General features: G+C 37.6%; 3 protein-coding genes and 1 long non-coding RNA gene across 13 annotated transcripts; 2 read left to right on the forward strand and 2 right to left on the reverse strand.

Moving 5' to 3' along the window:
• Positions 1-569: 569 nt before the first annotated feature.
• LOC120016599 (eukaryotic peptide chain release factor GTP-binding subunit ERF3A) lies at positions 570-8,308 on the reverse strand. Of its 7 annotated transcripts, none has more exons than XM_038869442.1 (19): positions 8,160-8,308; positions 7,623-7,664; positions 7,411-7,485; positions 6,593-6,655; positions 6,399-6,503; positions 5,325-5,436; positions 4,895-4,940; positions 4,683-4,754; positions 3,857-3,919; positions 3,601-3,755; positions 3,443-3,507; positions 2,758-2,908; positions 2,571-2,676; positions 2,352-2,487; positions 1,957-2,021; positions 1,681-1,845; positions 1,398-1,470; positions 1,239-1,308; positions 570-898 (listed from the first exon to the last, which is right to left on the reverse strand). In XM_038869442.1, the coding sequence occupies exons 1-18, from the start codon at positions 8,161-8,163 to the stop codon at positions 1,256-1,258; spliced, it is 1,551 nt and encodes a 516-aa protein (XP_038725370.1). In that variant the 5' UTR covers positions 8,164-8,308; the 3' UTR covers positions 570-898; positions 1,239-1,255. The 7 variants fall into 7 exon arrangements, with proteins under 7 accessions (XP_038725370.1, XP_038725371.1, XP_038725368.1 ...); XM_038869443.1 differs by having other exon boundaries at positions 6,593-6,652; positions 7,411-7,488; XM_038869440.1 differs by having other exon boundaries at positions 7,411-7,488.
• Positions 8,309-9,490: 1,182 nt separating this feature from the next.
• On the forward strand, positions 9,491-12,943 carry LOC120016601. Of its 2 annotated transcripts, XR_005472007.1 has the most exons (3): positions 9,499-9,693; positions 10,743-11,138; positions 12,701-12,943. It is a non-coding gene; the product is annotated as an uncharacterized LOC120016601 (long non-coding RNA). The 2 variants fall into 2 exon arrangements; XR_005472006.1 differs by having other exon boundaries at positions 9,491-11,138.
• Positions 12,944-15,836: 2,893 nt separating this feature from the next.
• On the reverse strand, positions 15,837-20,038 carry LOC120016602 (pre-mRNA-splicing factor SPF27 homolog). 3 transcript variants are annotated; one of them, XR_005472008.1, is made up of 8 exons: positions 19,726-20,038; positions 18,482-18,657; positions 18,084-18,167; positions 17,211-17,280; positions 16,984-17,117; positions 16,837-16,895; positions 16,097-16,195; positions 15,837-16,003 (listed from the first exon to the last, which is right to left on the reverse strand). XR_005472008.1 is itself a non-coding variant. In XM_038869449.1 (7 exons), exons 1-6 carry the CDS (start codon positions 19,966-19,968, stop codon positions 16,844-16,846), a joined length of 759 nt encoding a protein of 252 aa, XP_038725377.1. In that variant the 5' UTR covers positions 19,969-20,037; the 3' UTR covers positions 15,837-16,003; positions 16,837-16,843. The 3 variants fall into 3 exon arrangements, 2 of the variants coding, with proteins under 2 accessions (XP_038725377.1, XP_038725378.1); XM_038869449.1 differs by lacking the exon at positions 16,097-16,195 and having other exon boundaries at positions 19,726-20,037; XM_038869450.1 differs by lacking the exons at positions 15,837-16,003; positions 16,097-16,195 and adding an exon at positions 16,219-16,449.
• Positions 20,039-20,289: 251 nt separating this feature from the next.
• Positions 20,290-22,546, forward strand: LOC120017073 (guanine nucleotide-binding protein subunit beta-like protein). The gene is made up of 2 exons (XM_038870134.1): positions 20,290-21,251; positions 22,095-22,546. Exons 1-2 carry the CDS (start codon positions 20,370-20,372, stop codon positions 22,194-22,196), a joined length of 984 nt encoding a protein of 327 aa, XP_038726062.1. The 5' UTR covers positions 20,290-20,369; the 3' UTR covers positions 22,197-22,546.
• Positions 22,547-22,814: the final 268 nt, after the last annotated feature.

Here is a 22,814-nt window from a genome sequence, read left to right on the forward strand (position 1 = left end):
AATTAAAGCAGGCAACAATAACTGTCAATTTGACAAAAGATAAGGGGTATTTGGGTCATAGACGTAAAAGCTCGAACGGGTTTGACACTTTGACTTTTGAGAATTGAAAGTAAAACAAAAAAGAAGTGGGTCTAAAATGGGCTTTAACTTTTGAGAATTGACAAAATTCTTGCTTAAAAATATTTTTTTAAAAAAACAACAATCTAAAGATATTTTTTGCTTCAGAACCAAATTTCTATATTATATATTTTGGTCCCATAAATGTTAAGCACATTTACGCACGGTTGATGGGAAACATCAGCCACATACAGTCAAAGCCAAAGCAGTTGAGACATTGAATACTTGAATATAGCGTAAGCCATTGCAAGCAGAAACAAATTAGTTGTTAGTTGCAATGGGAGAAGTGAAAGTGACTGGAATTCCAATAAGCCCTTTCCGCTCAATAAATTTTGATGATTCCATCCATGCCGCTGATCTGATCATCAAATTTGCATTCTCCGCACTAGCCACTCATAACTCATTTGATTTAATACATACAATGCGAGTTTCGATACACCAAGTAAATGGAGTACTAAAACTGGATAGTAACACCAAGCATTAACCAAATGCGAAGGAAAGCCATCGGGTTCGATAAGATTATAATATATAATGCAAACATGAAACAAGTGACGCCCAATGTAGTATGATATCAGCACCAGATAGACAAAACCCAAAATCACTCCACCTTTAATATATTAACAATACAATATGAGAATTATGAAATAAATGCCGGTTAACAGTGTCATCCAAAGAAACACCATTTGCTCCGGTAACAAACATCCTCCATAAAACCCAATCTCTGTAATCAATGCTCCTCATGCAGTCACTTGACTAGGTTTGTGTCCTCACTCCGATTTATCTGCCAGATTAAATTGATTGGTGTCATCCACTGTTTTTGAAAGATTTTCATAGAAAAGGGGCATTCGAAAAAAAAAGAAAAGAAATAATTTTTAGTCCACTAGAACTAAGACTCAACTCCGCTGTGAAGATTTCATTGTAGCTCATGCAGAACATAGTAACAATGATCATAAACGCAATGGAATAACTTGAGCCTCTAATTGCTGTCTACTTGTTCAACAGAAAACCCAACTGACAATGTAAAAAGAGAAGACCATGGAACTTTGCAGTAAACTGTAAACACTAGATCTTACAGGGAAACAAAAGATGCCAACTCACTCAAAATACGAGGGAAACCCAACCTCAATGTCAAAATTGCTTAAGCACTTGGAAGTGAAAGATCGGTGACTTTCCCCACAGCAACTGTTTTACCTATAAGAGAGAAATTTGATTAACCCCTGGATAGAAACAAAATCACACACACCCCACAAAGAAAGGAAGAAAAAAAAATCATATATCACCTTCAGTACGGAGAGTGAACCTGCCAAGCTGTGGAAAATCTGCAAATTTTTCTATGCATATCGAACTGTTCACCTGATAAAGAGGTCAGGTTAGGATTATCAAAATTATATCAACTCTTGAAAGCTAAAAAGCTTACTGGTTATTCACACAGCATAGCCACGTAGCTGATATGTGATAGGCTAATTAGGTCACTTCAGTCAAAATTTTCCATTTACCATACAAGCTTACCGCATACAATAATTTATTCGACACATTCATAGAAGATAATGAAAGAAAGCAAACCTGGACACGACAAACAACAATAGCACCATTCTTCACAAACAGAAGTTTCTTTTTCATTGCTTTCTTCGTCTTTGGGTCAATTTGTTGTAGCAGCTCAACAATTTCACACTCCTCCACAATTGCATGGATGTGCAAGATAGCCTTGTAACCAGCAGTGAAAATTGCCTAAAACAGTAGCAACACACTCTAAGACACGAGTATCAATGGTCAAAGACAGAGAGATTCTAAATGAAAAAAGAGATGTCCAGAAGAGAAAATCAAAGCTGATGAGCATACATTGTCCAGTAACTCAAGGATCTGCAACTGAGCAACAAACTCCGTAACAGCAGCTATTGGCCTTGCTGCATGAACAAAATTGTGTTCATAACCCGAACAAAAATAAGAGTTTCAGAAATGATGTGAGATTCACCACCAAACAAGAAAGACAACGATAAAGCCAAGATGTTTTTAAAACCTTTATTCATATGAATCATATTCACGTTTTAAAGTGGACATTGACATTGACAAAACAACCAATGCTGTATCTCCAAGGGCATCTCCACCACTAAGTTACATTCTAAAACAACTTAAGTACCCATAGCACCACAAAATTCACAATACAAAGGAAAGGAATAGCAAATAAGCCAGCTGTTCCAAAGGATATACAATAAGGATGCAATTGAGAAACTCACCAACACTGGACAACACAAACCCTGAAGAGATATCATCCTCATCTACCCCAGATAATCTTAAACGTAAGTTTTCACCAGGTCCTGCATGCCTAACCTTGTCTTCGTCGCAGAATACAGCAAGAACTTTCACATGAGTCTGTAGATCAGCATTTAAGTTCTTCAAGCACAATGACAATAAAAACAGAGAAAAAAAAATACTACACTGGCTCAAAGAGAAACCTTATTTGGCATGACCAACAAGGAATCACCCTCACGCACGCTTCCAGATTCTACTTTTCCCATAACAACAGTTCCCATGTCTTTGAATTTGTCAATTATAGGCATCCTACAAAAAAATAAGATCGTCAATAGTTAAACCTTCAGAAAAAGGAAGACGTCAAAATTTCCACATTCAGTTACTTCATACCTAAATGGACCTTTAGGATCCCGCAGAGGAACTTCAATAGCATCAAGGGCTTCAAAAAGGCAGGGGCCACTCCACCACGTGCATACACTTTTATCTATTCTTGTGCTCATATTTGTACTAAGCAGAGCAGATATTGGTAGAAACTGAACATCTGCAAGTGGAAATAATGGTAATTTGTGACCTGATAGTACTTAGATATCAAATAGATTGTTCAAGCCTCTGAAGCCCTAAGCCCTAATGAATCAGAAAGATCAAAATCCCTGAAAAAAACTTTCATTCACTGAAACATATCGACGTATATTCATAAAATGTTCTGTTCTTGATAAATTCCCAATAATTGATTCTCTCTGTGTATGAAATATGACAAGTAAGAAATAAATAACTCTCCTGCATCACAACATATGCGAGCAGAGGTTAAATCCTATAACACAAAAAATAAAAAAATCTGCCACATTCAATTTGGCATAACCAAACTGCGATCCTCCAAGGGCAGCCTCAACAAATGGCAAACTAGGACAAAATTCCGGCTGCTTTCCAAACTACCCAATCACTACCACATAGATGAAGTTGTAAAATACATGCATGCAATCGCATCACCACAACTTATATTTCAAAGGTTATATTGCAAACTCATCTTGGGTTCTAAAAAAATCAGAAAATAATCTTGTACCAGTTTCCGAAATACCTTTCTTCACGTTATAGCCTGAAGACCTAAGGAATGGTATCATTTTCGACTCAATCTCATCATACCTGGGAAAAGAAAACAAGCATAAACATAACACAATAAACAAAAAGCAGCAGCATAAAAGTGTCCAATATGATCACACAAATCAAAGAAAGCACCTTTCTTTAGACCAGTTCACAGTTGGGTCATCCATTTTGTTTACAACAACAAGAAGCTTAGACACACCCAATGTTTTAGCAAGCTGAACATGTTCACGAGTCTGTCCACCTCTCTCATATCCAGTTTCGAATTCCCCTTTCCGAGCAGAAATCACCTGTGCATTGGTGACACGGAGAAGTTGTTACATTAAGAAAGCAAAATGCAAAATAAATGCATAATGGAAGAAAAGAACCAAATCATTTAACACCAGCTTACAAGTACACCAATATCAGCTTGGGATGCACCACTAATCATGTTAGGGACATAACTCTTGTGACCCTGAAAACAAATAGCAGCAAAGTACGTTGATACTTGAAATGAAGTAACATGGACCACAATGAACAAAGACTTAAACAGACCAAAAGCATTTGCCATAGGAACCTAGAAGTTTCTGGGCCCAACGGATTTAATAAATCAAACTATAAATTGTGTAGTCTAGTACCATTTCATTCTTAGGTTGATAATCTCAATAAAATCAAGATAAAAAATGCGTAGGCACTCCACTCTCCACCTAACAGTAGTGTCTCCATCGACCATTACCCTCCACTGATTTACATAGCATCGGGAAAAACAATGTGACTTCGAGAAGTATATATACAAGCAGCATACAAATACTACAACAAAAGCCAAATACGAGAATTTTATTTACAGGTGACCAAACAAGTAAGCTACTATAGCACAGAACGCCTGCCTGTCATAGATCATGTTCTATACAACATTGCAAGGGGATTTCCCCAAGAATTGCTGCTTACCTTTCCTCGTTTACACCTGCTCGGTACTTCTTAATAAAAAAATTTAGCTTTCAAAAAGGGGGAGAAAACAATAAGTAACAAACGATAGAAGCACATTATTAGCTCAAACAAAAAAACACATACTAGTTCAATTCTAAATTTTCATCTTAAAATCCAATCAAAGTTACAACGTTTAAACTATAGAGGTTACAGTCAAGCTTAAGCAATTTCGTTTCTAGCACATAAAAATTTACACAATAAAACTACTATAAAGAAATTGGAAATAATATCAAAGAGAGGTAGTTGCTTACAGGTGCATCTAAAATTGTGAATCTAGTTGTTTCCGTTTCAAAATGTGCTCTCCCAACTTCAACTGTTATACCCTAGAATCAGCAGTATGAACAGACTAAATTAAGGCATCGTATCAGGTACTCATGACACTTATGAAGAATAAAAGTACTCGCGTGAAATATCAATAGATAGACCCATTAGAAACAACCACTATAAGCGCATAAAACAATACCTTAACCCTCTCCTCTTCATTTGTGTCCATAATATAAGCCATATACCTAGCACGAGATAACAAATTGCAATCAATCACAAGCCAATTCAAATGTTGAATATCTGCCCCAAAAAAAACTTAAATTCAAAAAAAAAAAATAACAAACCATCATAGAAACCAACAATCATTATCATGAATCTCTCCGCTATAAAAAGAACACTAAACAGTCTTATAATTAAACTTTTATTATTTTGATCTAAGAACCCTCATCATTCATCTAAGCCCGGCCAAAGATCACATTGAGCCACTTTATTGCCAGGCCCAGCAGCCCGAGACTTTTGCTGGGCAGGTTGTGCCACGAGTCGTTTGATCACCTCTAGACAGATGGTAGAGCAATTTAAGTATAAGAAGAATTGAACTGACCAATTGAAAAAACTATACGAGCTCATACCAGCTTTCTCTACTTTTGTCCTTCGCTTCCTTCTCATACTTTTGAATCGTACGTTCATCGACATGGCCGCTAAGAAATAGAATCTGGCCTCCAGCCGTGGATTTACCAGCATCTGTAGTAGATAGAAATTATTTAAGTGTTCTTACGATACATTAACAGAAGATAATTGATCAAACGGATGCGACTCTTGATTCGCCATCCCTTGATTCCTCTAGCCCCTATTAGTAGGGCATTTCAATCTTTAGATTCACATCTTTCCGCGGGATGAGCCCCTGCAAGATACGACCAAAAAGCCTACTCGCGCAAGGCGCTCAAGATGCAACAATGGATTGTTACACAGCTCTATTTAGATTACATCAATCCAGCAAGTAACACATCAAAAGTTGTAACACAACAAGATGCAAAGACTCTAACTTGCCAAGACCTCCTTGGGAGCGTCATTGAAGCTCAAGGAATCATCACCAAAAGTAAAACTTGTTCCACTGTAAGAGAGGGAAAAAACCTTTAGACTTACACACACAAATGCATAGACATGATGTATAAAAGGTTCTTAACATTTAGAAGAAGGTAGTCAGCACGTCTTGGACTGCTATATATCCACAAAGTAACCATTTCGCGAACGTAAAAATAAAATAGAAGGAATCCCTCAGGAAATAACACTGTTTTAACAAAAATGAAGATGGAACACATGCTTAAAGAGCCATCAGGGGTAAATCACAAGATGGAAACAAAGGAAAATCACCAGAGATGATTGGTTGAACGATCAAACCAGTAAGACAACATAAAGACATTGGCAAAAGGGAAAAACCAAAATGAAGCCACAATCAGCGCTACAAGGCCAATCACACCAACCAACACCAACAGGAGTTGATAAAAAGCAACTGTACCATGCATCACAATAGTGAAAAGTGGCAACAACAGTTCAACACCAGCCCCAGTACCAACTTTAAATGAAGATAACATTGAAAGTCGATGCCACTGAATGGACCCTAATTACACCGATGAAAAAAGTAAAACTCAACTAATCATGGACTACACGTTAAACTTAGTTAGTACAAGCAGTACATAACCTACCAACGTGACCAATGAAAACCACATTCAAATGTCGCTTCCTAGCATTTTCTTCCATCTCATCTCGTTCTTCAATGGCCTCTGGGGGTAATACAACCTGCTCATTCACTACAAATTGCAAGAAAAAACATAAGCATAAAGAATATAATGCAAACATATATCAATGCTATAGAACTAATTGAGTACTTCCAGAGAACCTTCAGCATCAGTAAGGGCCGCCTGGGAGTTCACACCAGCATCAGCCTGGGATTCTAAGCCTACTTGAAAAACAAAATTTCAGATAAAGAGTTTATAATAAATTTGTACAACTATCAATTAGCAATTAACAGTTACATAACACTATTACAAAGTTTGTGTTTGTCTTATCCATCTACCTTCATTTAGGCGAAGAATACCTGTATCTCACTTTGGAACACCAGAGGGAAAAGCAATTAAGGCAGACACAAAATGCAGAACAAACATTTCAAATGGATACACACCCACAAGAACAAAAACAAGACAAAAAAAACCCTCCCAAAATTGAGGAAAAACAAAGCTGCCAAGTATTATTCCAAGACCGACTGGCTTTACTGTTTACAGTAGTCCCCTTAAGGAATAATTGAGGGTACAGCAAAATTCTTCTTTCATCATCAAATTATAATCCAGAAGAGCAGTGGGCAAAATTATTACAAAATGTCTCCCCAAATACAGAGTACATATACGTAATAGGCACACAGACAGAAGAAGAACATTCTTAGCAAACATTGTTACATACAGAACAACAGAATGCACCACCAAAGAAGGGGCAAAATGATGTTGACATAAACAAAAAAAAAGCAGCATGTCATCAATGCAATCATAAGCTTCTCATTTATAATAAAATAAGAGGTAATTAAAAAATGATTAAATTCCGAAATGCATTAAAAGTATCCACAGAATTAATAATCTTTAAAAAAAACCACCGTGGCCTCTCCAAATAGGTTACATTCCGAAAATATGAAAACAACCTCCAGACTTGAATTATTAATTTACTAACCTCCCACCGTGTTATCTAACATCTCAACTTCTTCAGGCTTTGCATTTTCTGGATTAACCACACCATCACTATCTTCTGCTAAGATTTAAAGGAATAATGCAAAATAAGATATGCATAACATATGAAGAAACCTATATGATCCCCTACATCATGAGGGGACAAAATATACAATTTTTTTAATAAAAAAACTATACAATTCCTCCTTATACTACCTGTTGAGTCAAGCTGTAATGAGCGAATCTCCTCCTCAATATCTAAAATGTCAAAAAAAAATCTAGTAAGTTAGTCCCAAAGGTTATCACAGACAAATTTCACAGCAGTAGGAGCACCGATTCATGGCTAAATTAGATGCCTATGGACCATAATCAAATCGCATAAAGCAAACACTGTCGTTAAACTTTGCCTATGGCAAACATGACGAGACGATTTCAAAGTATGATTTTAAAATCCAAAGCAACATCAATGACAATGAACAACACAAATATTCTAGAACTCACCTCAATTTTCCCAATAATCAAACTCCAAATAATGACCCGATATAAAATATTTACAATCAAATAACAATAAAAAAAAAAAAACGAAGAAAAGATAATATTCCACCTTTCCCAAGGAATTTAGATGAACTGAAAGAACTAACAGCAAGCCATTCGAGAATGTAAAATCATAAACCAAAATACATAGCAAAAATTGGAAAAACAAATTACAGTAAGAAAAACGGAGGGAGATTATCTAAGTAACCGGTGTCATACCCATCGCTACGGCAACCGCGAATTCTGTGCTGACACTAGGGTTTTCGCAGGAGAGAAGCAAAAGCGATTTGGTTCAGTATCTTGGAGGAAATAAAAACGCGTATAGAGGCTGTTGCTCGTGCCGGCTTTCCGAGCGAAACCGGGTTATTCCTTCATCGGCCCATAATAAGGCCCATTTATTCCTTTTTTTGGGAGCCCATTTATTCAATACATCAAGGGAACTGTCAAAGCCCAGAGGCCCCTGACCATATGCAACAAGGCCAACAATCAGACAAGCCCAATCATAAGCCTGGTCCAAAACTCTTCATATTCGGGCATCTCCTACGCGCTACGTGGCAGATAAAGCGGCCAAAAGCATAGCAACAAAGAGCTGTCCCTGCAGAAATCTGCAGTCAATCATGGGCTTGTTTGGGAATGTTGTGAGGTGTGGGGTGGTGCTGTGAGTTATAAAACTGTGGTGCTGTGAGGTGAGTTGGAACGCAAAAAGCTGTTTGGCGCATCACTTTTAAAACTGTGGTGTGGTGCGGTGTGGTGCTGTGAGGTGCTTTTGGCGTATCTAAATTACGGTTATATTAGATAACTAATAATATTAATATAAAATCACTTAATGTTTATATTGTACATTAATCTAAAATAAAATAATTGACCTAATTTGATTACGTATGACAATTCAATATACATTGTAAGCGTTTGGGAGTGCTGTGAGGTGTGGTGAGGTGCTGTGAGGTAAAAAGCTGTGGTGCTGTGAGGTGTGTTGCAGCTGAACGCAGTACAAACGCACTACCAAACACCCACCATGTCTATCGAGATCTAACGCTAGATTTCGTGGCACGTTTCTCTGCTTCTAATCTCATCAGACTACACAAAATAGGCTGACCCTCCTCGTCAGATCTAATCAAAGTTTTATTGGTTAACTTGAGACAATACAATAAAAACAAGTGTAGAGAATCGAAGCTTAAATTAGGACTGGCGCACATTGAGCGAACAGCTAATGGTCATGATAACGTGCACCATCAGTGCAGTATGCCTCATTATTTCTCTTGTTCGTGTAGTCACATCAACGTCGCTTTTGTCTAATCAAAAAAAGTCTTTATGAAACAACAACCATTCATTTACCTCTAACTTTTTTTTTCCCGAGCCTTCTTTCACCGTACACGTGTCGGTCACGTGAGTTTAAATTAGAGAGGTAATGCATGTGATTACAAAGAAGACAATTCACAGAGGTACTAGGAAATCTAAAAACAACCGGTTCCCAACAATTTCCCATGACGAGCAAACTAACAACTCTTGCTCCCACCCACACCAGTATAAATAATATTGTCTTGGTCCTTGGAATCCCCATCAACCTCATCTCTTCGTTAGTGGAAGAAACAAGTGGTGGGGTTTGCATAGATTCAATAAATAAGTTAATTTTTTGTATTAGGGTAGATTGGTAGTTCAAGCTAGGTATAGTCAATGTTGAGCAGCCTCACATCTGGATCCTCTCCTACTTTCTACAGATTATGGGATTAGGGTTTTCATAGTGAAAATGAAGGTTCTTGGCTAGTTGCTTTCATTGCTTCCTGTTTGTGGTTGTGAGGTTGTTAGATCTAGTGTATGTTGTAACAAGATGATGGTTCGCGTTAAAGAAGTGGAGCTCCTTCAAGTCCAATAGTGGGTCTTGCTGAGTTGGATTGAGCTGCTATGCTATGGATACCACAATCCTATCCTGTCCATATTGTCTTGGATATGTTTGTGGGATGCATAGCTCAGGAGCCTGGATCAACTATAGTTTGATCCTTGTTTGGATTGAAGGGAGCTCTACATCTCTATCTTCTTCTCTATGACTTGTCTGCAACTGAATCTGCCAAACTAATTTTCTTTTTCCTTATGTTTCTGTGAGTGGGTGTTGCAGGAACTCTAAGTATAGTAGAGTTATGATTTTTAGCCATTTTGGTTTGCGGATCCAACTCTCCTTGAAGTCATAGGGAAGATCAAGTTTCTAGATCAGAGGTCTGAGGGGTTTGGTACTATTCATGGGAACAGTGTGAGATTATTTTGCAAAGTCTTAATGGCTTTTGAGAGGAAATGAGTTCTATATGAGGAAATACTGCACCAATATAGCTCCTTTAGTCCCAGATCTATGTGATTCATACATCTCATGCATGGTATTAAGGTTTCTCATTGCATCTCAGCATCATATTAGGGTGATTGTCAACTGTAGTATGTTTTGTTTGTTATTACTGATTTGGTTTTGTATTTTCACCGTTCTGGTACACACGTATATGCATATATAGCTTGGGTAATTTGTATTCCGTAGTTCCATTTAAGTCAAACGTTTTGTAATATGTTAATAAAACGAATAATGTAGATTTGCTTAATGAGTTGCTTGGTCTGGTGAAGACTGCTCAAACCCTAAAATTGTTCCACACTTTTACTTTTGAGTGTAATTGAATATGTTGGGCCCCCATGCATTCTCATTTCTCGTGGTGATGAGTGTATGGTTTTCAGACTGTGTAATTGGAAGTGTTGAAGCTAAATGACTTCTTTGTTGATTCAACTTTTGTTTTGTAAGTTAATTTCTGACTCTTGGTACATGTTTAGGACACGGCAAAGAGGCATATACTAAACTAGGCGAGAAACAACTGTTGGCATGAGCTGTGTAAGAAACATCGAAGCTGCTAAATGACCCACTATTTTGGTCCCAACATTGCCCAAGTCGATGTGGCAAGTCCAGTCAGCATGCCAACAATGCAATTTTGAAATATTCAATTTGAAATTGAGCTCAATAATCGGGGAGAGCATTTAATGTCCACAACCACTCTCTTGCATTGGAAACGTAACCCCAAAACCTTATTTGATTTCTTCCATTGCTTTGTACGAAACTTTTGCTCCCGTTTTCTTTGTCGATTATGTTAATGGAGATGATCATATTGGTTTGCTTTGTATGAAGGTGGCGCTGCAGCTAAAAATCATTGTAAGAAAAAGAAATATTTCAAGGTAATGTGTTATGTTCAGTGATTACATCAATATTTTGGTCGTGATGCATCTTTGATAACATTGATGGGGATTAATGACCGGTTTTTCTTGCACGCAAGTGCGGTTTGAGCTCAAAAAAGGTGTAAGGAAGACAAAAATTTGAAGGTCATATGTTATACTCAGTCATTAAGTTAAAATTTTATTGGCTTGTTTACTTATTTTAACCATCGAATCCCACACAACCCTTGTTTTAGTCCATTGCTTTGTTTTATTCAGAAGCAGGTGTATTTTTTTTGTTTGGTTTGATGACAGATTTATGTGCCTCGCATGGTTTATTTGGGTAGGGTTAATTTATGGAACACATGCACATCTGTTTTGTGTTCATTACATTGCTTTGCTATTTCGACAGGGGATTTTTTAGGGAACACAAACCCATTTGAATTTGTCCAAAAAGTGTTGCATTGTTTTGTTAATGTTTATGGTCATATCAGCTTGTCCAACAAATTATGGTTAATTGCATTGTCCCCTTTATTGTCATTTGCATTGTTTTTTTAGGAGATTAGTTCTTTGATTCCACTGATATTAGTGTCATGTTTTGATTCCATAGGCAGAAAGTGCATTGCATTGTTCAGTGATTTGTTAGCTTGTGCTTGTGCAGTGATTTTTGTTGTCTTTTGTGCCATGCATTATTTATTTGGGTAGAGTCATTTTCAGAAATCCACACTGATGTGAGCCTATGCACCAATGTTTATGGAGATTTGATGACTCAATTCACACACAATTTTTGATTGCATTGTTCCCTGTATTACCATTTGCATTGTAAATTTGAGGAGGTTAGTTTACTGATTCCACATACATTTGTGCTTAGCTAGCCCCAATTTTGGTCCATTGCATTGCTTGTTTAGTACATTGAATTGTTTTCAATGTTATGCATTGCTGATGAGGATCAGGGGAGATTATTGAAGAATGCATACAATAGGGGCCGAAGACTGAAACTCAAAAAGAAGCAGGGACATGTAACAGCCATGCAAGCTAACTTGATCGTGGACAAGCCAGCTGGAGCATCGGCCACATCAGCAGAGGAAGCAGTGGAAGATACTATAAGTTCAATCAGAGAAGCAGAGATGTGCAGATCTTCTTAATTGAAGGAAGATATTGGAGTCAACTATTTATTTAATAAGCATAATATTACTACCAATAATGTAGCCTAATAATTAGGCTTGAATTAAAGTTTCCTGATTCTAGTTTCCTTAACAAGTATGGTTGATATGTAAACGTCTGGGGTATAAGAACCAGACTAGTATGAAGTATTAGGGGAGAAAAATTATATACAAAACTGAGAGTTATTCTCAAACCCTTTGTTTTCTTGTCTTCAAGTAAGTTCAAGAATTCATCAATTGCATTGAACATTTGTTTAGAGATTTGTGAGCTTGTGTAGTGACTTTTGTTGTCTTTTGTGCCGTGCATTATTTGTTTGAGTAGGGTTATTTTAAGGAATCCATATTGATCTGAGCTTGTCCACCAATTTTTAGTGCAACTTATAAATTATTTTAAACATATCCATGCTTTTTTTTTTTAAACAGTGTGGATTGTGGCATCATTGTCATGCTCATCATGGAGTGCATATTCACCAACAAACCAATCTCGAAGACTTTGAAAGAGGAAGATATTCGTTGGTTTAGGGCGCATGTTGTTTATTTGCTTCTCAATGACAAATGCCATGTATGAGGGTGATAGTGCCAAGAAGTTGGGTTAGGAAGCAAACAAAGTGTAAATGTTGTTTTTGATACTATGGTTGAAGTATTAATGCAATGATATTTTGCTAGGTTGCATTTATTTTCTATTTATTGTATGATTTCTCTGAAAGGCTCATACCCAACTCAAGTCAATTATGATCTATTAAATTGCTTTCTTTATTTGCTTGACAGTCTGACATAATTTTCAACTTAAAAAATATTGCAATGAACCAATGGACTAGACAAACTCAGTTGGATATGACTTCCCTCAAAAATCCCTACTCAAATAAACAACAATGGGACCTATTCTCAAATGAGTGTGCAATCATACCTTAAATCATTAACTAGTAAACAATGCCATGCACAAACTTATTCCTTCACATCTGGGTGTTACTTTCCACAAAAATTCCTAATCAATGAAGCAATGCAATGGATCAAATTGTTCTCTGAAAGGCTCATACCCAACTCAGGTCATTTATGATCTATTCAATTGCTTTGTTTATTTGCTTGACAATTTGGCTACCCAGTTGGGGTAAGACTCCATTAATTGTTATTTTGGTCCATTGCTTTGTTTTTTGGAAAAACAATTTTTTTTGTCTGTTCCATCACCTCATCACATAATGGAGGCATAGCAAAACTGGTTGTGGTTGAGGCCATAATTTCCAACTTTGAAAAACAATGCAATGGCCCAATACACTGTACAAACTCAACTGTAACAACTTTGTCCCTCAAAAATCCCTACTGAAAGAAACAACGCAATTTATCAACAATGGGAACTAATCTCAAATCAGTGTGCAAGCAGACCCTAAACCCTTAACTAGTCAACAATGCAATGCATGAAATTCAAATAAGTGTGCAATCATACAACAAACCATTCACTAGACAACAATTTAATACACCACATAGCGTAATCAGTATCTAAATAGTTTATGTCACAACAATGTAATTTATCTTTCAACAAGAAAATACATAAATAAACTGCAGCTGAATGTCAAATATTTCACCAACCTATCTTTGTTTTTATTTACAGTCATTTTGTTCACAGGAAATCTCCGTCATTGGCCATATCGCTTGTAATACTGAAACATTTGATTTTCATCTACAAAAAACATCCCAATCAACGGAAATTTAGATTCATAGAAAATTGAGTCTTGCACACCTTGAACACTCTCATATGAAATAGAGATATCATCGTTTATGAACATGTTCAATCATGTGTTTCCATTTCTTTAGCAAATCAAATTTCTTGCCCCTGCAATTAATTGGTCAAACAAACAATGAGATTTATATCAAATATGAACCAGAAAGTGCATCCATGACAAACAACGTAATAAACCAAAGAAGCAATGCAATAACATACAATTGGTTATGGAATCAGACACCAAAGCATAGCATACCCATACAAAACAGCACAATGAACTAAAGAAGGAATGCAATGGACCAAAAAAGGTGTGAAGCACAAATGTGTATCAAATCAGTTAACAAACCTCCCTAATTAAACAATGCAATGCACTAAAAATTGGTGGCCAATCTCAAAACTCACTGTAGGAGCTCAAAACTCCCAAAACCAAACAATGCAAGGATAACCTTTAAAAATAAACAATGCAAAGGACCAAAAAAAGGAGACATTCTCCAATTGGTTGAGAAATCACACACCAAAGCATAGCCTTACCATGAAAAACAAATGTGTGTGATATCAATCAACATACCTACCTCAATAAAAAATGCAATGCTATCAAAGTCACCAGCCAAGCTTAGATGGTTGAATGCCCTCAAAAATCCTAGGCAAAGAAACAATGCAATCAATAAAAGTCATTGGACAAGTTTAGCTTCGTGTGAAGCACCTCAAAAATCTCACGAATGCAAAACATATCCTACCCATGGAAACCAATGCAATGACCATAAACATTGAACACATACCGCATCGATGAAACCCAGCCACTCTGCAACTGTGACCCTCGAGCTGCAAACCATGTTCTATATCTGCGTCTTCTCATTTAGCTATGGAAAGAGACCAGATGTCTCTAGCTTACAGAGTATGAGAGAGAAACTGTGTTGGAGAAAGCATAAAAATCAAAAACATTGCTAAAAGGGAAGAAGCGGGAGCCGTACTTGATAAAAGCGGAAAAACAATTGAGGTAGACTCGTTTACCTAGGTAAATCCATGTTGGTGCAATGATTGGACCCTCCACCTCAGCGCCACATCAACTTGGGATTTGTTGGGTTGAAATAACTTGGGGCATTTAACATTTTCGAAGAAACATTGATGTCATTTCAATACTGTTTGATCAGACAACTGGGTTCGGTATCTCCGTTGGATCTGCATACACATGATGGACGTTGGTTGACGTATTGTTGGATTATGTCAAGTTCGTCGGTTGTAATAGATTGTTACGACATGTATGTGTGTATATACATACATATACATGCATTTATGTTTTTTTCTCTCTTTTTTCTCAAAAAGAAGAGTTTCTACTTTCCGTTAATTTTATGATAATTAGATTCCGTTGATGGTCAATAAAAGCCATTTTTCACTTTATCACTGACGTCCTTGTAAGTTTTTTTTTTTCTCACTTGGTCTCGAGAAAATGCTCCGCTGATCAATCAGACGATTAAAATTTCGGGCAGTTGATCTTCTTAGTCAGCTGTAAAATTCAACAGGCCGGTCAAACACCAAATTAGCCCCAACGGGCCGTGCCTTGTAGCAATTTCAGCCCTATTCTCCCATGTTTCATCATTTTGTATTCGTTGATTGGTTTCTTGATAGCGAGACAACCCTTCCCTCTAATGGGTTTGGGAACACTTAGTTTGGTTTCTTGTGTTCGCCCTTCGAGGCAACTCAGCTTCACAGGCATGATCAGTCATCACCAAGACTTTGCTTGGAAAATGGGTTCAGGTGAAATGGGAGGGCATTGGATCGGGAGGGGTTCACGGCCCTGAAGGGAGTGAACTCTTTAGTGTTGAAAGAAAACAGAAAAGAAAAGGAGGCAAAAATATAGTACACTGCTAGAATTTTGCAGTCATTAGAAGTACATAAAGAGTAAAAAACACCAACAGGTGCAAATCAATTACATGGGAAAACCTCGTCACAGAGAGTATAGTTGACCTCATCAGAAATGCAACAATGCCTGTATTGATGCATCTTCCATCCTAAACAAAATTTCGCAGTAAATAAGAAGTATTTTAATCGCCTCTCTTCCAACTTTTCCGAATCTTAAGATAATCAATAATCATGTCACTTAGTTAGCACTATAATTTCCAGAAGCATTTCAAGCAAAATCAAATGAAAACTGCGAACATTTTGTTGAAGTCATTTCGTAAGCCGAACATAGAAGCCATTCACTGTGTTCCAATTCAGTTCACATATTATTTTGAGTAAAAGAAAATAGAGAGCAAACATCACAAGCCAAACAGAATGTCCCATAAGCAGAAAACTGCTACCTAAAACTGAGTTAACCTATTCTTTCCTCCCAGAGTATTTCAAGTTCAATTATAATTAGTCTTTCACCCTTGAAAATTCACAATCAGCATTGATGCAATTCATGCACTGTCCAGGGCATCGATGCATGAGGAAAAAAAGGCCAGTGCCACTAACTCCACAATTTAATTCAAGGAAAAGATTTCTGAAACCTATTTAAAATGACATTTATGATAACTCCATTGTTGTGACAATAGCATTTACATAATTCGTTTTCTTATATTCTACAACCATTTGAATCTAGCCATAGAATAAGAATCTACAGCTGGCTCCTATGCCATACTTTGGTGTTTATGGGAGGAAAGGAGAAGGTAAACCTTCGGCAAAAACGAATCTTTTTTAGTTCTTATAATATTTTCTACTTTAGTTAAAGCTTTGGTGTGCTAATAGCAATCTTCAGGCTATCTGTCTTCCTTCCTTGTAACCTCTAGGGCGCCTCCTTGGAGCCTTATCAATACTTAAAGAAAAAAGAAATCTAAATATCTCGGCACTGAAAGGAACATACCTCATTGTCATGCGTGTAATTGAGTGCCATTCTCTAGATTAGAATCCAAGTTCCAACCTCTATACAGGTGAAATATAATTCATTAAGCTTACAGAAAGAACATATGTTAGTAAGATAATATACTGGATTTAAAAAAAAAAGGATCACCTCTCTGCAGCTTCTGTCTTAAGTTTCTCAACACGATTTTCAAGTTCAGTACATCCCGCTTGGATATCAATATTTTTCAGACAGAGCTCCTTCCATTGTGCTGACAAAGCGTTGAGCTCATACGCGGTTTGTTGCTGGTTATTCAAAGAAGGCACTACATTTACCTCACCAACATGAACGACAATATTTTATTACAAGACAAGTTGTGTCCAGAAATTTTAAACCACCTGATGGTATTTTCTTTCACGGTTGACAGCTTCAATCTTCTCATTTTGCTCCTGAGCTAATTTTTGCATTCTGAAAAGTTTTGGAAAAAACGAAAAATAAAAAGAACGTCAAAGGGTAAACTAATGAGTTAAATGTTAAATGAAAACCTAATATGACTTTCAAGAGATGCAGCCAAAGCACACACATAAGTACATAACAGTTTTAAAGAAAGAACTTAAACATTGCCTATGTAGGCATAGAACACTGCATTCTCAGAAACAAATATAACATTAGCATGCATTTTAAAGCAAACGCAAGGTACTACACCAATTTAGCTCATATATTAATAATTAATCTTGTCAGCAGCTAGCATAAAATTTTGCCAAAACTATGGCCATGAGTCGAGATGATGATGATTATGATAATGATTATTAATTTTGTTGACATTTCAAATTTTCCATACTGTCAATGGACTGGTGTACAAAAACTAAAACTTTCAACACTTGACATGACATTAACTGATTTCTACTTTGAAATCTCTATTTGTCAGCTGTCACCAATGCATGGTGATCAAGGGACTAGAACATCTTGTATAGCAAAAAAGAACTTATTTGATGCTATGCAGAATATAACAAGTGCACTCTTAGGGGATGTCCAATAAAAATGTCACGAAATCCCCCGCTCTTAAGGGATGTCCTCAGTGCACTCCATGACCAATAATTTGTGCCAAAGTTTCAAGCTAATATGAGATATTCATGAGTATGAAGGCATTAAATAGTGATGGAACAATTACATACTGCATCAAATGTGACACATAAAAAAAGAATTGATGTCACACCCAATAGGAACAGAAAAATGGAAATGACACTTCCAATGGAAATCTATTATCAGACCTGGATAAGAATGCTTCCAATCGTTTATTGTGCTGTATCCACACTTCAGGGCCACATTTTGACATTAGCTCCAGGTTTTCCACCCTGAAAAAGGGCACAATTCTTCATTGTATCCAGCTACATTATAAAGAACAGTTTACAACAAGATAAGCCTTGTTCATCAACTATAGATAGGAAACACAAATCAAAAGCCATTGCAAACTATCAAGAGTCATCAAAGGGTGTTGGACAAACAGCTTATGTCAGCAAGTTTTTTTACCCTTAATATATTTTCTCCCTAAGCAACTACTAGAACACATGGCACTGCAATTTGTACCAGCAACGATCTCATAGAGGCCCCTTCCCCACCAAAGAAAGGTCACAAAGGGAGCCGATAACCGTGGTACAGATATATTCACCTGATCATTTGATGCTGTGACAAGTATTGAGCTTTCTGAAGTGCTTGCTTCCATGCACTTTCGTCATTCATTTTATTCCCTGGTGGAATTTCTGGTTTAGCTTGTGAGTTATCAATAATAACTGGAGGCCTCCCAGCTCTTACTCGGTCATACTCTCTAGCAAGCATCGGGTGATCCTGATATACAAATTTCAACAATCAGATACAGGATAACATGTTCTAAAAGCAACATTTGCTTACATGACTAAGAGCCAATAAAGCATCATATCGATGGTCTACGAACATGCCCGTTCCTATAGAAAAGAATGACAGAGGAGAAACACAAGGGTTTCAACATCGAGATTTTATAATATCATGGGTATTATATGAAACGACATTGCACTGTTTAGTCTTCGAAAAAGGCATAGATAGTAGATGCAAACAATTATATTGTAACTTGCATCATCTACTATATGTGGTCCAGTTAGAACATCTCCATGTAACTTAGCCTAACAAGCACATCCTGTTTTGCCAGCTTAAAAACTCTGCCACTCTGTGAGACAAACTTAGCATGAAAATTTCTAGAAACTATAAGCTGCTACATTTCGCATCAAGGATGTAATAAAGAATTAAAGATCAATCCTTCACATCGATTAACAAAAGTACAAAACACACCAATCTTACCGCGAGGTAATGACTCAAAGCATTGATCTTTCTTTTTCTTGAACCCAAGAAACAAAAGATTCATAGTTATTTCGGAATCAAAACTAAGCACAGGTAAATCCAAATTTCCAATTAATGCAAAGGGCTTACATACAGGCAAAAAACCCAATTTGTCCATGTCCTTCACCTACCTTATCTCAGTAACCAACTACATACAAATCACAAAAGACTACAGATTTAGCTCAACCCACGACTAAATTCTACTATCTCTAGCATAGCTTACTCGGAAGCCAAACAAGCTGATAGGAATTGCACGTAAACAAAATAAAATCAAGTTATACCCTTCATTTTTTCAGTGATGAAAGCAAGACAGTATCTAAGAATGCACAAAAAAAGACACAAATGTGAAAATAACAAAAAAAAAATCAACATTTAGCTCTCCCAAAGATTTTCAAGGATCCAGACACCACTGAAAACCCTGGAAAACTTTCAAGTTTTAACTCTAAAACAAACGCCAAACTTGGATAAACAAAATCATAGCAACTGAATAGAAGCTCCCTAAAGAAACAACCCTAGAAGTCACAATCCCAAAATAACACGTACCTCGAAGTTCAACTTGGGGAGGGGAGGCAGGTCCCTAAGGAAGTCTGCGGGCTTCTTGGAGCTCCTGCGCATCTCCTCCCCAACCAAACGGTCGACCTCGGCCTTAACGGATGGGTTCCCATAGTCGTCGTCGATGTACGGCAACGCATCGATGACTTCGGCAATGGTGGAGCTCGACCATGGCCTAGAAGAATCCCATGCAGCCTCTAGCATTAGAATGTCTCCATTGTTGCCTGTCGCCATTGTTGTAAGTGCTGCAAGCAGCAGAGGTCTGTCTCTCCCAGTGCGAGTTTTCTCCGTTCAACGAACGTGAAGCCACTTCATGAAATTTAAGGGGCTTTAATGGGGCTCCATGTTGGGCTTATGTTGAGGCCCTAACTGAACTCCTGATTCCAATCAAATAACGGGGATGCTCAGAAAGTTAATGGACCTGTTTTAAGGCCCCAAGATCTGAGCCCAAAGGCCCATCTTGTGAGCTTTCAATAGTCATAAGAGTCCAGTCCACAACCAAGAAAAACCCTAGCGAACAGCTATCTGTGTTGTATATATAAATCTCTCTTCACTTTCGTTGTGCTCTCTAATCTGCCGGTCACACAAAACCCTAGCCTCCTTTTCTCCTTAGAGTACTTCTCTGCTCTTCCGCCATGTCACTGCAAGAGGCTCTCTATCTCCGCGGCACCATGCGTGCCCACACCGACATGGTGACGGCGATTGCCACTCCTATTGACAACTCTGATATGATTGTCACCGCCTCCCGTGACAAGTCCATCATTCTATGGAACCTCACCAAGGAAGAGAAGACCTATGGTGTTCCCAAACGTCGCCTCACAGGGCACTCACACTTCGTTCAGGATGTTGTTTTATCGTCCGACGGCCAATTCGCGCTGTCCGGTTCCTGGGACGGCGAGCTCCGCCTCTGGGACCTTGCTGCTGGAACCTCCGCCCGTCGATTCGTTGGCCACACCAAAGATGTCCTGTCCGTTGCTTTCTCGATCGATAACCGTCAGATCGTTTCGGCATCCAGGGACAAAACTATCAAGCTATGGAACACACTTGGTGAGTGCAAGTACACCATTCAGGACGGAGATGCTCACTCTGAGTGGGTCAGCTGTGTGAGGTTCAGCCCTAGTAACCTCCAGCCTACTATTGTATCGGCCTCGTGGGACCGGACCGTGAAGGTCTGGAACCTCAGCAATTGCAAGCTCAGGAACACCTTGAGTGGTCACTCTGGGTACGTGAACACTGTTGCCGTGTCCCCTGATGGATCTCTCTGCGCTAGTGGAGGAAAAGATATGACTATTCTTCTGTGGGATTTGGCGGAAGGTAAAAAGCTGTACTCACTTGATGCCGGTGCAGTGATCAACGCTCTCTGCTTCAGCCCCAACAGGTACTGGCTCTGTGCTGCAACTGAGCAGAGCATCAAGATCTGGGATCTGGAGAGCAAGAGTATTGTTGAGGACTTAAAGGTCGATCTCAAGACGGAAGCAGAGAAATCTGAAGATAACACCGCTACCTCCAACAAGAAGGTATTTTTCATTTCTTCATTACTTTCCCAACGTGTTGTATTTTTCAGGAGTTTGCTTTATCAGCTGGTTATGTGAATCTTTATATTTTGGTTGTGTTGTTCTCACGAGATGTAAATTCTTACAGTAGTTATTCAGCAGAGCAATTCTGTGTTTATATGTTGTGAATATTCATGGGTAATTATACTCAAAATTGTAATTTTATTTATTTGTAATGCAACTGTTCGGAATTAGTATATCGTATGGCCCTGTTAGGAGGCCTTTTAGTGAACGTATCGTGTGCAAGTAAAATATGTTGTTGGGGGATTTCACTGATGTACTTTGGTCTCCAAGTCGTTTTATCATGCTAGATGATTTAATGTAGCTGCTTGTTGTTTTGGGACCAGTGAATGGATATGCAATCCCAAATATTTGATTATTTTTCATGTATTTAAGCAAGCATATTCTCTAACAGGCATAAACAAGCATATCTAATGTTTGCATTGAGTATGAAACTGCACCTCTTGCTTACATGATGTTCACTATCAAATTATCATATTTGTCAGGTTTTGTTATTCCTCTTTGAGGGAGAGGTGGTTCCTGGAAACAAAATGTGATTGATTTGCTTGTGATGAATTTTCATGATGGGAATTTGTGTTTATTGATGAATAGATGAAAAAGCTGACAACTGTTGCTCTATAACATGTTTTCATTGTACTAGCTATAGTATGTTACAAATTATAACTTGGTTATGTTTCTTGATGATGATGGTAATGTTTATCTTGTCATTAATGCTTAGTTTCTCGGAAAATTGACCTATGATACGTTTCTTGTTGTCATCTTAATTTTTGCACTGGGGTTTTGCAGGTAATATACTGCACAAGCTTGAGCTGGAGTGCAGATGGAAGTACATTGTTTAGTGGTTATACTGATGGTGTAGTCAGGGTTTGGGGTGTTGGCCGCTACTAGAAATAAATATTGAGGAGTTACCAAAATCCGGTTCTTTTTGTTTTTACAAGAACAGTTGCTTTATTTCGTGGTAGTTTGGAAACGTATTTGATTTTGAATGTTGGAGCTTTGAATTCCAATTAAGTTGGATATTTAGATGGCTTTGAGGCCAGTGCTATCTTGTTTGGATATGTTATTTAGGTGTTTTGATTTGAAAATGCTATTGGATAATTTTTCTTTTTCGTTTTCCTGTTATGAATTTTATGTGTTACTACATTGATAGTAATATCATTTGTTGAGTCCAGTCATTACACGGTCTATGTCCTGTTCCATGTCAAATGCCAATGGAATATAATGTCTTAGTTGAGGCATCTCTCGCTTGCGTTGTTGAATGAAGACTGAAGAGTATGGTGTTGTGTTGTGGTAATATGGATCTTTGTGTATTTCCTCCGTTAAATAAGATCTTTGGTTGGAACTATACTGTGTTTGATTAATGCTAGCTTGTTTTTAGTTGTTCTTCAACGGCTCAGGCTCTCAGGCGCCCCTTTGATTCGTTTTGGCTACAGTTAATTTTAAATGCTACGTCAAATGATGTTTCCGAATCACCTAGTTTGTGAGCTTTATGATCGATTTTGCTGA

This window comes from Tripterygium wilfordii, chromosome 15 (assembly GCF_013401445.1).
Source record: "Tripterygium wilfordii isolate XIE 37 chromosome 15, ASM1340144v1, whole genome shotgun sequence".
Lineage (NCBI taxonomy): Eukaryota > Viridiplantae > Streptophyta > Magnoliopsida > Celastrales > Celastraceae > Tripterygium > Tripterygium wilfordii.